The 16,926-nt window shown below is 39.5% G+C and overlaps 1 protein-coding gene and 1 pseudogene across 2 annotated transcripts in view; one reads left to right on the top strand and one right to left on the bottom strand.

Moving 5' to 3' along the window:
* Nucleotides 1–16,926, bottom strand: part of PPM1E (protein phosphatase, Mg2+/Mn2+ dependent 1E) — a 237,057-nt gene that overhangs the window by 196,111 nt on the left and 24,020 nt on the right. Inside the window, exon 1 of one of the 2 annotated variants that reach the window (XM_064378410.1) lies at nt 8,906–9,077. The exons of the other annotated variant lie outside the window; for it this stretch is intronic. Coding sequence (XP_064234480.1) covers nt 8,906–9,006 — 101 coding nt within the window. The 5' untranslated portion in view covers nt 9,007–9,077. Of the gene's footprint in view, nt 1–8,905; nt 9,078–16,926 lie in introns of those variants that run through there. 2 annotated transcript variants of the gene reach the window in all.
* On the top strand, nt 14,013–14,502 carry LOC135275697 (large ribosomal subunit protein uL11-like; annotated as a pseudogene).

The raw sequence follows: 16,926 nt of genomic DNA, 5'->3' as shown, positions 1-16,926 counted from the left end.
TCTTTAAGTTCTGCACTGATAAATATATGTTCATTGCTATTATATTCTTGAATATGATCAATTCTTTTCTGTCCACCTCCTCCTAAACAGCAGCAGGAAATTGGAGCAAAAACAAATTGAACATTCTTTTAAATGTTACCAATAAGATGAAAACTCAACTAAAACTAGTTTAAAAGAAGTAAATCCAGGGAATTGGCATTTGGTAAAATGGATGGCTTCTGCTAAGTAAATGTACCTTCTTCCCTCACAATTGTATGTGAAACTACACCCACAGTGAAAGAGTACTGTTCTAGCAAACTGAAGTGACTCTCCTGTGTAGGACATACAAATACCTCCAGTCACCTTGTTAATCTGTATAAACTCTAACTCTTTGGGTGAAAATCAAGCAAAGAAAGAGTTTATACAGTCCCAGCACTTTGGGAGGCCGAGGTGGGTAAATCACCTGAGGTCAGGAGTTCGATACTAGCCTGGTCAACATGGTGAAAGCCCATCTCTACTAAACATACAAAAATTAGCTGGTCATGGTGGCAAGCACCTGTAATCCAGCTACTTGGGAGGCTGAGGCAAGAGAATTGCTTGAACCCAAGAGGCAGAGGTTGCAGTGAGCTGAGATTGTGCTACCGCACTCCAGCCTGGACAACAGAGTAAGACTCTGTCTTAAAGAAAAAAAAGTTTATACAGTTTGATGTGCTAAAAGACTGCAAAAATAGAAACCTAAACCAAGAATTTGTGTAGAATTGGCATTTTCATGTTTTAAAGAAAACTGTGAACATGACCAAAACCATTTTTTTCTAGGCCATTACATTTCAAAATTACCATTTCTTTTTAAGCATCATTTTATAGTTGTGATTTTTCTCTTTATATTTCAGGCTGTAGCAATAATTATGAGTTATAGATAATTATTTCAGGCTAGGCATGGTGGCTCACACCTGTAATCCCAGCACTTTGGGAAGCCAACAAGGGAGGATCACTTGAGGCCAGGAGTTCGAGACCAGCCTGGTCAACATAGTGAGACTCCTCCCCATCTCTATTTTTTTAAAATTAAATTTTAAAAAAGATAATTGTTTTAAATACTAAACACATTTATTAATTATACAATTGAAATAACTACTAAGTGCTGACCATTATTAACTGAATATACATTCATAGGACCTAGATGTCTGGATCAGAAATTATGTATATTCTTCTACTATTATGTACATAATTATATACATATAGAATTATCTGTATAATTCTACTATTATGTATATTCTTCCCAAAATACTAAAATTTATATTTTTAAGACATCAAGAAATATAGATTTACACATTGATATTAAAGACTCCTAATTCATTTTCCATTTCTTTACTAAAGTACTCATAAGTGAAACAATATCTGTATTGGTTACGTATACTCTCTAGACTCTTTGGAATGGTAAGTGCTATACACATGGGAATAATACAAAATGATTAGTCCATGGAGCCCAAGAATAACAAATTATTAAATCTCCAGAGAATAATCAGTTTTTAGATTTCCATTTTTACAAAACAAATATTGGGCCTACAATGTTGGCTGTGGGTTTAAAAAAAGAAAAAGAAAAGAAAAACAAGAAAAATTTGGGCCAATAATGCACATAAGTACTAATGCCAATATTAGTACTTAAGTCTTATGAATTCAATATTCAATTTAAATTTAATTATTTCAAAAATATTTAATCTAATCTAATCTATCACTGTGGGAATCTTGCCATCGTAACTGTTTATGTCCAGTATGGGAGCCAGTGAGGTATGGGAGTCACACAGCCCTGTATGCGATCTTTGCCATTTACTAGTTATATGACTTTGGGCAAGTTGTCAAACTTTTCTGAGCCTTGAATTCCTTATCTAATAGAATCTGAACTAAATATGATTATGCACACAACTATTTGGCATATCGCCTGACCCACAGCCAGAGGTCAGTATCAGCTGCTATTGTAATGTTAAACTGGCCAATGTATTTAACACCCCCTACTTCACAATTTTCGAAATCAAAATTATGTAACTAGTCTAGTGGTTTTCAATGTAAATTTAGAAGTAATCCTTTCAGAAATGTATAAAAGAAAATTATGCAATAGAAAGGTAATAGCTTATGAAGAAAGATTATGATTTCAGTGTTATATTTAATATTAAACTCAAATATTCAAAATAAGGGACGAATTTATTAAATTATGTATAACCTGCAGATGGAACATTAGGCAACAACAAAAACAATAATATGGAAGTTGTGTAAGGGTGGCAGAATTATACTTTACAGTAGTCTCCCTTTATTCATGGTTTTACTTTTTGAGTTTTAGTTACCCACAGTCAACTGTAGTCCAAAATATTTAATGGAAAATTCTAAAAATAAATGATTCATAAGTTTTACATTGCACACCATTCTGAGTAGCCCAGTGAAATCTTGCATCATCCCACTCTGTCCTGCCTGGGACATGAATCATCCCTTTGTCCAGTGTATCTATGCTGTGCATGCTACCAGCTTTGTTAGTAATTTAGCAGCCAAGCTGGCTATCAGATCAACTGTCAGATAGCATTATAGCAGTGTCTGTGTTCAAAGAACTCTTATTTTACTTAATAATGGCCCCAAATTGCAAAAGTAGTGATGTTGGCAATTTGAATATGCTAAAGAGAAGACATAAAGTACTTCCTTTAAAGTGAAAAGGTGAAAGTTCTTGATTTCAGGAAAGAAAAAAATAATATGCTGAGGTTGCTGAGATCTACGGGAAGAAGGGATCCTCGCCCTGACTGTGAAATTGAAGGTAAAAAAGATTTGTGTTAGTTTTGCTGTCACACCTCAAACGGCAAAAGTTATAGCCACAGTGTATAATAAGTACTTAGATAAGACGGAAAAGGTGGTATAAATTTGAGTGGAAGACATGAGCTAAAACGTGCTTTAATCGATGCAATCAGCAACTGGGTCTGGTACCATCTACAGTTCAGGCATCCACTGGGATTCTTAGAACACATTCCCCTAAGATGGGGGGTACTGTACTTTCTCTCCCATCTTCCATAGTTTTTATTGTATTTTTATAAAAAATAACCGTTATGGCTGGGCAAGGTGCCTCACACCTGTAATATCAGCACTTTGGGAGGCTGAGGCAGGAAAATAACTACAGGCCAGGAGTTCAAGACCAGCATGGGCAACATAAGGAGATCATGGTTCTACAATATATATATATATATATATTTTTTTTTTTTTTTAATTATCCAGGTGTGGTACATCTAGCTACTCTAGAAGGCTGAGTCAGGAGGGTCAAAACTGGGAGCTGGAGATTGCAGTGAACTATGATTATACCACTGCACTCTAGCCTGGGCAACAGAGGAAGACAGTGTAAGTAAGTGAGTAAATAAATAAATGTTATACTATTTTTTTGCGGGGGACGGACTCTTGCTCTGTTGCCCAGGCTAGAGTGTAGTGGCATTATGTCGACTCACTGCAACCTCCGCCTCCTGGGTTCAAGCGATTCTCCTGCCCCAGCCTCTAGAGTAGCTGGGACTACAGGCACGTGCCACCACACCCAGCTAATTTTTTGTACTTTTAGTAGAGACGGTGTTTCATTGTGATAGCCAGGATGGTCTCGATCTCTTGACATCGTGATCCACCCGCCTCAGCCTCCCAAAGTGCTGGGATTACAGGCGTAAGCCAACGAGCCTGGCCTTAAGTCACACTATCCTTTTAAAAATTGCCAGAACAAACAAACAAAAGGGCCAGGTGTGGTAGCTCATGCCTGTAATCCCAGCACGTTGGGAGGCTGAGGTGGATGGATCATCTGAGGTTGGGAGTTCAAGGCCAGCCTGACCGACATGGAGAAACCCCGTCTTAAAAAAAACATTGCCAGAACAATTTAATAGGAGAAAGAACAGTTTTTCCAACATATGATGCTAGGATAACTAGATGTTCACTCACAAAAGAATAAAGTTGGACTCCAACTCCCCCATATAAACCAATTATCTCAAAATAAATCTTATACCTAAACGAAAAGCTAAAACTATAAAACTTTAAGGAGAAAACATAGTAAATCTTCATGACCTTCGATTAGGCAACACCAAAGTACAAGTACAAAAGAAAAAATAAATAGGACTACATCAAAATTAAAAATCTTTGTGTTGCAAATGTTACCATCAAGAAAGTGACAAACTCACAGAATGGGAGAAAATATTTGCTAAGCATATATGATAAAGGACTTCTGTCCAGAATATATAGAGAACTCTTACAACTCAATAAAAGGTAAATAACCCACTTAAAAAATGGGTATGGCTGGGCGCTGTGGCTCACACCTATAACCCCAGCACCTTGGGAGGCTGAGGCAGGCAGATCACAGGGTCAGATTAAGATCATCCTGGCCAACATGGTGAAACTCTGTCTCTACTAAAAATACAAAAATTAGGCCGGGCGCGGTGGCTCACGCCTGTAATCCCAGAACTTTGGGAGGCCGAGGCAGGTGGATCACGAGGTCAAGAGATCGAGACCATCGTGGTCAACATGGTGAAACCCCGTCTCTACTAAAAATACAAAAAATTAGCTGGGCATGGTGGCGCATGCCTGTAATCCCAGCTACTCAGGAGGCTGAGGCAGGAGAATTGCCTGAACCCAGGAGGCGGAGGTTGCGGTGAGCCAAGATCGCGCCATTGCACTCCAGCCTGGGTAACAAGAGCGAAACACCGTCTCAAAAAAAAAAAAAAATTAGCTGGGTGTGGTGGCTCAAGCCTGTAATCCCAGCACTTTGGGAGGCAGAGGCAGGTGGATCACAAGGTCAAGAGATCGAGACCATCCTGGTCAACATGGTGAAACCCTGTCTCTACTGAAAAAATTAGCTGGGCATGGTGGTGCGTGCCTGTAATCCCAGCTACTCAAGAGGCTGAGGCAGGAGAATTGCCTGAACCCAGGAGGCAGAGGTTGCAGTGAGCCGAGATCGCGCCATTGCACTCCAGCCTGGGTAACAAGAGCGAAACTCCGTCTCAAAAAAAAAAAAAAAAATTAGCTGGGTGTAGTGGCACACGCCTGTAATCCCAGTTACTCGGGAGGCTGAGGCAGGAGAATTGCTTGAATCTGGGAGGCGAAGATTGCAGTGAGCCAAGATCGTGCCACTGCACTCTAGCCTGGCAACAGAGCAAGACTCCATCTCAAAAAAAAAAAAAGGTAAAGGATTTGAATAAATATTTCTCCAAAGAAGATATAAAAATGGCCAGTAACCATATGAAAAAATGTAAAGCCAAACCAATGTATATATTCAAGACATTCAAACTTTAATTCCCTCTATAACATTCTTACCAAAAAATTAAACTAGCCTCCTTCCAACAGTATACAAGGACCAGAAGTGGTGGCCCATGCCTTTAATCCCAGCACTTTGGGAGGCCTCGGCAGGCAGATCACTTGAGGTCAGGGGTTCGAGACCAGCCTGGCCAACATTGTGAAACCCCGTCTCTACTAAAAATACAAAAAATTGGGCCGGGCGTGGTGGCTCACGCCTGTAATCCCAGCACTTTGGGAGGCCAAGGCGGGTGGATCACGAGGTCAAGAGATCGAGACCATCCTGGTCAACATGGTGAAACCCCGTCTCTACTAAACATACAAAAAATTAGCTGGACATGGTGGTGCGTGCCTGTAATCCCGGCTACTCAGGAGGCTGAGGCAGGAGAATTGCCTGAACCCAGGAGGCGGAGGTTGTGGTGAGCCAAGATTGCGCCATTGCACTCCAGCCTGGGTAACAAGAGTGAAACTCCGTCTCAAAAAAAAAAAACAAAAAAACAAAAAAAATTAGCTGGGTGTGGTGGTACTGGCCTGTAATCCCAGCTACTTGGGAGGCTAAGGTAGAATTGCTTCAACTGGGAGGCAGAGGTTGCAGTGAGCTGAGATCACACCACTGTACTCCAGCCTGGGTAACAGTGAGATCCTGTCTCAAAAAAAAAAAAAAAAACAGGCCAGGTGCAGTGGCTCACGCCTGTAATCCCAACACTTTGGGAGGCCGGGGCGAGTGGATCACCTGAGGTCAGGAGTTTGAGACCAGCCTGGCCAACACGGCGAAACCCTGTGTCTACTAACAATGCAAAAAAACTAGCTGGGCCTGGTGGTGGTTGCCTGTAATCCCAGCTACAAGGGAGGCTGAGACAAGAGGACTGCTTGAACCTGGGAGTCGGAGGTGGCACTGAGCCAAGATTGCATCATTGTACTCCAGCCTGGGCAGCAGCGGGACTCTGTCTCAAAAAACAAACAAAAAAAAAGAAAACCACTATACAAATATACTACTCCCTCTCAAAGCATCCTGTTATTGTCTAGACAGCTCTAATCACTAGAAAATTCTTCCTTCTATTGGGCTTAAGTCTTCCTGTAATCACTGGTCCCAGAGCTGCTTTATGGCTAGATTAAATCTAATTCTTTTGTCACATGAGAAAGAGCTGATACTGCTACCATTTGAACATACGCCAATTTTTCTCAAATGCAGTACACCTAAATCTGGATACATGCCAGGTCCAAGCCTAACCAATCTCTCTTGTTCAGAAAACTATAATAATTGAATTTTGGCAGGCAAATCATGTGGCTGATTCGTAATTAAGTTTATCAACAATAAAATTCCCTTTGTCATAAATGCTTTTATTAGGCTATTTATCCTTCATCAATTCTTCAACTGTTTTTTTTTTCCAACCCAAATGCAGGATTATATATTTAGTTATACTTATTTAAACCAATCTGTTAAGTCCTTCTTGCTACAAGACTTTCAAATTATTTTTACTGTTTGCATGAAGGTCCATCAAGCTTTGTCATTTCTGAATGTAATCAACATGCTGTCAAAGTCCTTACTCATTGCTTACCTCCAATCCTCTGGCATTTTTCTATTCTCAACAATTCCTCAAAATTCAACTTTCTTACCTACAAGTTCATAGCAATCTCAGATATATAATTAGTTCAGGGTAGGAAACAAAGTCATATTGAGTAGTTAAGATGCTTTCTTAATTTCAATTAAAGAATATTGGACTTTAATTCTACTTTACTAACTGATTTGTTGTTCTTACAGAATAAAGATTATTCTCCTTGATGGAAAATGTGGAAACAAAATAGGAGCAGTTAATATTAAATAGGCATATATTTTCCTTATTCCAGTTTCTGAATTGTAAAATATTTAAAATTATCTTTAATATATTCCTCACATCTGTTAATTCTGAATTTTAACTTTTTTGGCACACTTATATGTTTGTCACTTTTCTATATTCAACTTTTATATATATCCTTCATAAAACCTGAGTTAAGGCCAGATGCAGTGGCTCATGCTTGTAATCCCGGGAGGCTAAGGCAGGAGAATCACTTGAACCCAGGAGGCAGAGGTTGCAGTGAGCCAAGATCGCGCCACTGCACTCCAGCTTGGGTGACACAGAGACTCCGTCTCCAAAAACAAAAAAAAACACCTAACACTGTTGCAACTGGAGTCACAGTACCTTTAGTTGCACTTGCCTTTTCTTTCTTTTTTCTTTTTGTAACTCCTGGCCTGCTCTGCATGTAACGTTTGCCTTTTATAAAAAACTCATTGCTATAATTTATAACTGTGTAATTATATAATTATGTTTTAATGTTTCCCAACTTTCCCAGTCTTAGCTCATGAGGTCATGACTACTTATTTTTTGTTCAATTTTTTAAAGCCTCCTTCCAACCATCTAGACAATATATGTATGTTGCTATTTCTAGAATTCTCATCCTAGCTATCACAAACTTTTATAAAATGGTCACTTTGTCTCCAGAGGTTTCTATCGTTCCTACCCACCAATTCTTCCTCATTGGCTATAAATAGATCCAGAGCAGCAGTATTCTTCATTTAATCCTTTATCTGTCCTATATTTACTAAACAAATAACATTTTTTTGTTGGAAAAAAAACTTAGGAAAAAAAGAGAAAAAAGAAGAAAAAAAAGATTAAAAAAAAACTTAAAAAATAAGTAAAAAGGTTTTAAAAAAAAATCTGAAATCTATCAGGTGCACTGGCTCACACCTGTAATCCCAGCACTTTGGGAGGCTGAGCAGATGGATCACCTGAGGTCGGGAGTTCAAGACCTCTAGCAAAAATACAAAATTAGCCAGGCATAGTGGCATGCACCTGTAATCCCAGCTACTCGGGAGGCTGAGGCAGAAAAATCACTTGAACCTGGGAGGTGGAGGTTGCAGTGAGCCTAGATCACACCATTGCACTCCAGCCTGGGCAACAAGAGTGAAACTCTGTCTTAAATTTAAAAAAAAAAAAAAAAAAAAAATCTGAAATCTTACCATCCCAGGAAAATCACTGTTTTTTTTTTAATTAATTTTGTTTTGTTTGTTTTTTTGAGACAGAGTCTTGCTCTGTTGCCCAGGATGGAGTGCAGAGGTGTGATCTCAGCTCACTGCAACCTCCACCTCCCAGGTTCAAGTGATTCTCCTAGGAGCCTCAGACTCCCAAGTACCTGGGATTCAGGTGCATGCCACCACACCCGGCTAATTTTTGTATTTTTAGTAGAGACAGGGTTTCACTATGTTGGCCAGGCTGGTCTCAAACTCCTGATATCAGGTGTACCACCCGCCTAAACCTCCCAAAGTGCTGAGATTACAGGTGTCAGCCACGTCAGGCCCCAAGAAAATCATTGTTAATAATTTGGTGTATATCCCTCCAGATTTCTTATACAAATATATTTCTTCCCTTACATTCTAAGACAGAAAATGTCACCAAGGCAAGAATTTGTGAAACACCCAAAGTTAATTTCAAATGAATTTGGTTGGCCCTAGAGATTGCTTAGAAATGTGCACTTTTGAGCCAGGTGAGGTGGCCCAGCACTTTGGGATGCCAAGGCAGGTGGATCATCTGAGGTCAGGAGTTTGAGACCAGTCTGGCCAACATGGTGAAATCCCACCTCTACTAAAAATACAAAAATTCACCTGGTATGGTAGCAGACGCCTGTAATCCCAACTACTCGGAAGGCGGAGGCAGAAGAATCTCTTGAACCGAGGAGGTGGAGGTTGCAGTGAGTTGAGATCATAACACTGCCTTCCAGTCTGGGTGACAGAGTAAGACTCTGTTTCAAAAAAAAAAAAAAAAAAAAAAGATATCTGTACTTTTGTTTAAGCATTTTCCTATCCAAAAAAGATCTACCATTATACCAACCATTTATAAATCTTATATTCATGCCTTAGCCAACTATATTTACCAATATAGATTCCCAGCTTTCAATTTAAGCATTTTGACAAAATTAGAACTCCTTTCACAAACTTGCCAATCTTCCTAACTAAAAGAATTATTTACTTATCAGAAGTATTAGATATATCAATTTGAACTATTTATATGGGCCGGGTGTGGTGGCTTACGCCTGTAATCCAAGCACTTTGGAGGCCAAGGCGGGTGGATCACCTGAGGTTGGGAGTTCAAGACCAGCCTGACCAACATGGTGAAACCCTGTCTTAAAAATAATAATAATAATAAAATTTTTTAAAAAAGAACTATTTATATGTGGTGGTATCCAATACAAAAATTCCCAATAAACATAAAAAGCTATAAATATCTAGAGGAACATAGAAGACAATAGGTAGACAAGGTCAGTTAGACCCTTAAGAAACACAAATCCCAGAAGCCATAAAGAAAAAAATTAACCAATGTGACCAAGTACAAAAATTTTAATTTCTATATAGAAAAAGATTCTCTTGTAGTTTTAAGACATTTTATAGACTATGAGAAGCCATTTGTAACACATAATACTCAAGTGGCTAATATCCATAATACATAAAGATTTCCTATAAATCAATAATAAAGATACAAAAGTTCATAAAAGATATCAACAAGCAATTCACAGAACTATAAAACACCATAAGCATATGAAAAGATGCCAAACCAATACATTCAAATCAAACGCATTTTTTTTGCTCATCAGATTGGCAAAAATTAAAATTGAAAATATCTACTGCTTGACCTCCCGGGCTCAGGTGATCCTCCCACCTCAGCCTCCTGAGTAGCCAGGACCATAGCTGTGTGCCAACATGCCTGGCTAATTTTTGTGGAAACAGGGTTTCACCATGTTGTCCAGGCTGGTCTTTAATTCCTGGGCTCAAGCAATCTACCTGCCTTGGCCTCCCAAAGTGCTGGGATTACAAGTGTGAGCCATGGCATCCAGCCTCTTTCTTATATATACTATTGGAGTTAGAGTTGACTGATATAAATGTTGTGAAGGATAGGTTGAAGATTTTAAGAAAAAAAATTTTAAGTGTGTATACCCTATATTTCAACAACCTCAATTCCAGGAAACTTTATTCTACAAAAATATATGCAGGTATGCACAAAGATCTATATATATGAATGGCCACCGTAGCATTCTTTGTAATACAAAAAATTGGAAGCAACACAATTTTCATTAATGATGAAAGAGTTAAATTATGATCCACCTGTAATGGAGTACTATGCAGCAGACAAAAGAACAGGGTAAATCTTTATATGCTGATGTGAAAAGATAGTCATGATACACTTTTAAAAAATTTAAAGGTGTAGTAAAGCGATTCTTCTGCCTCAAAGGGAAAAAAGTGTGTAAAAATAGATATGACATAGAGAGTAAATGAACATATACAAAAATCTGTAAAAAGTATACAACAAACTGATAAGGAAGACTTTTTTTTTTTTTTTTTAATTGAGACAGAGTCTTGCTCTGTCGCCAGGCACCAGGCTGGAGTGCAGTGGCTCGATCTCGGCTCCCTGCAACCTCCATCTCCCGGGTTCAAGCAATACTCCTGCCTCAGCCTCCCAAGTAGCTGGGACTACAGGCATGTGCCACCACGCCCAGCTAATTTTTGTATTTTTTTAGTAGAGACAGGGTTTCACCATGTTGGCCAGGATGGTCTCGATCTCTTGACCTCGTGATCCGCCTGCCTCGGCATCCCAAAGTGCTGGGATTACAGGCGTGAGCCACCACACCCAGCCGGAAGACTTATGTTTTAACACTTTGGCAATAATTTATTACAGCCAGCCTAAATTACTTTGGTAAATACACTCACAAACACTTTTAAATTCATCTACTGGCAAAATTCTGAATCAAATTTGTCCAATAAAAGAGTCATAATTGAATTAAAGAATATTCACACTGGAGACATTTTTCCAACTGCAGGCTGCAACCCATTAGTGAAATGCAAAATCAATTCAAAGGGATGCAAAAAGCATATTTTTAAAAATAAAATAAAACAGATAATATCAGAATGCAGGCCGGGCATGGTGGCTCACACCTATAATCCTAGCACTTTGGGAAGCTGAGACGGGTGGATCACCTGAGGTCAGGAGTTCAAGACCAGCCTGGCAAACATGGTGAAACCCCATTTCTACTAAAAATACAAAAAAATTAACCAGGCATGGTGGTGCACGACTATAATCCCAGCTACTCAGGAGGCTGAGGCAGGAGAATTACTTGAACCCAGGAGGCAGAGGTTGCAGCGAGCCGAGATTGCGCCGTTGCACTCCAGTTTGGGCAACAAGAGCGAAACTTTGACTCAAAAAAAATCAAAATGCATTACCCTTAATACTGTTTTACAATTTATGTTTTGATACAATTAAATATGTATGTGTGGCCTTAATCACAAAATAAAATATACCTCCTACTGTGAATTTTGAGCAAAATCACACTAACAACATTTCAACATTATGTTTTCAAGAAACGTCTGATTTACAAAAGTGCTTATTTTAAAGTGTTAAAGGAAAAAAGCAGGGCATAATACCATATGTACATATATGTATCATCTCAATTTAGTTATATTTGCATAGAAAAAGAAATAAGAGAAAACTATTCCTAAACGATGGCTATTTGGAGTGGCATAATACAAGTAATTTTTGTTCTTTTTCCCCATAGTTTCAAGAACTCTTATAATGAGCATGTGGCTCCTATCTAATCAGAACAAAATGTTATTTAAAACATAAATTATGGCCAGGTGCTATGGCTCAGGCCTGTAATGTCGGCCTGAGAATCAGAGCTGTAATTTCAACTCTAGGAAGCTGAGGCAGGCAGATTGCTTGAGCCCAGAAGTTTGAGATCAGCTTGGGCAACACAGTGAAACCCCATCTCTACAAAAAAAATAAAAATTAGCCAGGCATGGTGGTTCGTGCCTGTAGTCCCAGCTACTTGGGAGGCTGAGGCACAAAAATTGCTTAAACCTGAGAGGCGGAGGTTGCAGTCAGCCAAGATCACACCACTGCACTCCAGCCTGGGCAACAGACTGAGACTCAATCTTAAAAAAAACGTCCGGCTGAGGTGCCTGATGCCTGTAATCCCAACACTTTGGGAAGCCAAGGCGGGCAGATCACCTGAGGACAGGGATTCGAGACCAGCCTGGCCAACATGGCGAAACCCTGTCTCTACTAAAAATACAAAAAATTAGCTGGGCATGATGATGTGTACCTTAGTCCCAGCTACTCAAAAAGCTGAAGAAGGAGAATCACTTGAACCCAGAAGGTGGAGGATGCAGTGAGCCGAGATAGTGCCACTGCACTCCAGCCTGGCTACAGAGCGAGACTCCGTCTCAAAAAAAACAAAGAATAGCAGGGCGCTGTGGCTCATGCCTGTAATCCCAGTTCTTAGAGAGGCACAGGCAGGAGGACAGCTTGAGCCCAGGAGTTTGAGACCTGCCTGGGCAATATAGCAAGACCCCGTTCTCCACAAAAAGGAAAAAAACAAAAGACAAAGAAAAAAAGTGTAACTCCCCTCAAAGCAACAACCCCCTCCCTTAAAAAAAAATAAGAAAAAAAATCAAATCTTCAGTTTATATTTTTAAAACCTAAACACTGGCAGGGTGTGGTGGCTCGTGACTGTAATCTCAGCACTTTGGGAGGCTGAGATGGGTGGATCACGAGGTCAGGAGACTGAGATCATCCTGGCTAACACAGTGAAACCCTATCTCTACTAAAAAATACAATAAAATTAGCCGGGCGTGGTGGAATGCACCTGTAGTCTGAGCTACTCACTGCACTCCAGCCTGGGTGACAGGGCTGGGTGACTCCATCTCAAAAAACAAATTTAAACAACTTGGGTAAGTTTCATACTGGTGTCAAATGTAGAAAACAAAAATATTGTTTATAAAAAGCTATTCATTCTTTTTCTACTCTCAATGAAATGACAAAATATAGATCAAAGCAAAAAAATTTAAGAAATCTTTTCTCATGTAAAATATAAAATTACAGTGATCCTTTTCCTTTGAGTTCCACAGATAAGTCAATGTTCATACTACTTTTCAATTTACTAGATTACAAATTTGCATTGAAAGACAAAAATATCTTAATTACGCTTTTTTTTTTTTTTGAGACGAAGTCTCACTCTGTCACCAGGCTAGAGTGTCGTGGTTCGATCTCGGCTCACTGCAACCTCTGCATCCTGGGTTCAAGCGATTCTCCTGCCTCAACATCCCACGTAGCTGGGATTACAGGTACCTGCCACCGTGCCTGGCTAATTTTTGTATTTTTAGTGGAGACAGGGTTTCACCATGTTGGCCAGGCTGGTCTCAAACTCCTGACCTTGTGATCCACCTGTCTTGGCCTCCCAAAGTGCTGGGATTATAGGTGAGAGCCACGAAGCCCAGCTTAATTATGCTATTAAGAGCAACATGTTTGGGCATACCTATGATTTTTTTGAGGTGAGGGACAGGGTCTCACTCTGTCACCCAAGCTGAGGTTCAATGTTGTAATCATTGTTCACTGCAGCCTCCAAGTTCTTAGCTTAAGGGATCCTCCTGCTTCAGCCTGCCAAATAACTAGGACTACAGGCAGGTACTAACGTGCCTGGCTAATTTTTTTTTGTAAAGCCAGGGTCTTGCTATGTTGCCCAGGCTCGTCTCAAACTCCAGGGGTCAAGCAATCATCCTGCTTCAACCTACAAGGTGTTGGGATTACAGGCATAAACCACTGCACCAGCCTTATAATCTTCTTATTAAAGATTCCTGCTTTTGGCTTTTGGCTTGGAGGAGGCCAAGGTGCAACTTTCTTCGGTCGTCCCAAATCCGGGTTCATCTGACACCAGCTGCCTCCGCCATGCCGCCAAAGTTCGACCCCAATGAGATCAAAGTCATATACCTGAGGTGCACCGGGGGGGGGACGTCGGTGCCACTGTTGCACTGGCCCCCAAGATCAGCCCCCTGGGTCTGTCTCCAAAAAAGGTTGGTGATGACATTGCCAAGGCAATGGGTGACTGGAAGGGCCTGAGGATTACAATGAAACTGACCATTCAGAACAGACAGGCCCAGATTGAGGTGGTGCCTTCTGCCTCTGCCCTGATCATCAAAGCCCTCAAGGAACCACCAAAGATAGAAAGAAACAGAAAAACAGTAAACACAGTGGGAATATCACTTTCGATGAGATTGCTCGACAGATGTGGCACTGATCTTTAGCCAGAGAACTCTCTGGAACCATTAAAGAGATCCTGGGGACTGCCCAGTCTGTGAGCTGTAATGTTGATGGCCATCACCCTCATGACATCACAGATGACATCAACAGTGGTGCTGTTCGATGCCCAGCTAGTTAAGAGGCACAAAGGAAAATATTTCAATAAAGGATCATTTATTCCTATCATATATATTCCTATAGCCCACCTCCTCTTTTTCTAACCCTTTATTCTTAATTTATTTCAGATGGAGTCTCAGTCTGTCACCAGGCTGTAGTGAAGTGGCATGATCTTGGCTCACTGCAAACTCCACCTCCCGGGTTCAAGCAATTCTCCTGCCTCAGCCTCCTGAGTAGCTGGGACTATAGGTGCACGCCACCACACTCAGCTAATTTTTTTGTATTTTTAGTAGAGACGGGGTTTCACCATGTTGGCCAGGATGGTCTCCATCTTCTGACCTCGTGATCCACCCGTCTTGGCCTCCCAAAGTACTGAGATTACAGGTGTGAGCCACCACGCCGGATCACTAACCTTAATTCTAAGGGTTAAACTCTCCCTTGTTTTCCATTCTGGGTTTCTCTCTAATTTAGTTCTCTTCTTCTGAACTGTCCTGATTATAACAGAGACTGATAGTAGTCAATTAAACCACTTCAACAAGTTCATGTTTTGAAGAAACAGATTAATTTTTAAACATGATTTAAATATTAAAACATAGTCCAATATTCACAAGTTCATAGGTTAGGTATTTCTATAAAGTGGCTAATCATTTTCAGTATTTATTAAAATAAAGCAACAAATGACACCTAAAATGACCTATTTGGTGAATTTAAAATAAGGAAGTGACACAGATCAAGGACAAATATTTTATTCTTGTATACCACAGAGACATTAAAAATGCATTTTTGTAGAGAAAAACTAGTACCTTTCATATGCAAATTTATCTAGGTTTTGTCATAAGAATTCATATGTGTCCTAATAGCTTCTGAAAATTAAAATTACTAGACTTTCATTTGAGTCGATCAATGCTAAAGACATAAATATCCCTCTCCCCTCCTTTTTTTTGGAGACAGGGTCTCCCTGTCATCCAGGCTGGAGTGCAGTGATTCACTGCAACCTCAAACTGCTGGGCTCAAGGGATCCTCCTATGTCAGCCTCCTAAGTAGCTGGAACTACAAAGGCGCAGCACCATGTCTGGCTAATTTTTAAAACATTTTTGTAAAGGCAGGGTTTCACTATGTTGCCCAGTTTGGTCTCAAACTCCTGAGCTGAAGCGATCCTCACAGCCTCAGCCTCCCAAAGTGCATGAGTCACCATATGTCTGGTCTTTTTTTTTCCTTTTGTAAGTTAAATGACCATCTACTATCATCACAAACACCAAAAATGGCATGCTAAAACAATCCTCTGAAATCCAACTATTTTTAAGAAATCTCAATGTTACTAGATATAATCAATAAAAGAATAGCATTAAAAACAATTTTTAAAAGATATTGTTTAGATATAGGTTGAATTTTTAAAAAATACTTACTTGAAAATATCTGCCATGTAACTGCTGGAAGATCTGAAAATGATTATGACAAAGTCAAACAAATTGCTAATTAAAAATACAACAATAACATTATTATAGAGTGGTTCAGAATGCTGACTCTGAAGCCAGATTGTCCTAGCTACTTATCAGCTGTGTAAATTTAGATAGCTTAATTTGTACCTCAATTTCCTAACTTGAAATATAAGGATAATAACAGTGCCTGTCTTATTTAGTTCTCATAAGGATTAAATGTGTTAATGTATGTAAAATAGTTGGACCAGTGCTCTACATTACAAGCATTATTTAAACATTTCTCATTTGCATTACCATTATAAAGACAGTTTAGGCTTACAAAACTATTTTATCACATTAGAGATAAAGAACTACCTGGTTTGGTGGCTCACGCCTGTAATCTCAGCACTTTGGGAGGCTAAGGTAGGCGGATCACAAGGTCAAGAGATCCAGACCATCCTGGCCAACATGGTGAAACCCCATCTCTACTAAAAAACAAAGATTAAAAAATAAATAAATAAATAAAGTAAACAAAAAAAGAAAAAAGAAAAAAAAAAAACAAAGATTAGCTAGGCGTGGTGACGTGCACCTGTAGTCCCAGGTACTCGGGAGGATGAGGCAGGAGAATCACTTGAACCCGGGAGGCGGAGGTTGCAGTGAGCCAAGATTGCGTCACTACACTCCAGGCTAGTGACAGAGTGAGACTCCATCTCAAAAACAAAACAAAACAAAGAACTACCTAGATGAAGATTTATATTACTTGCTTGCCATAGCTTATCTTAGTCCTTATCAATTCAGGAATGCATATGCCAAGGTAACTGGCATTCTAACAATTTCACATTTTAAAAAAATCACAAATAAAACATTCACAAATAAGAAAATCTACAAGTAAATCTAACAATATAATGTGTTGTTACAGAAAAATAAGGAGCAAAATATGTTAAATATTATCTAAACCACAATATTTCTAACAGTACTATTAGTTACAAACTATTTTATAAAGAAGCATGCCATAAAAGGCAATCTTT

This window comes from Aotus nancymaae, unplaced genomic scaffold (genome assembly GCF_030222135.1).
Source record: "Aotus nancymaae isolate 86718 unplaced genomic scaffold, 86718_ANA_hifiasm-v0.15.2.pri h1tg000018l, whole genome shotgun sequence".
In the NCBI taxonomy this organism is placed as follows: domain Eukaryota; kingdom Metazoa; phylum Chordata; class Mammalia; order Primates; family Aotidae; genus Aotus; species Aotus nancymaae.
The sequence above is the reverse complement of the archived record's forward strand: the minus strand, read 5'-3'. Positions and strand labels throughout refer to the sequence as shown.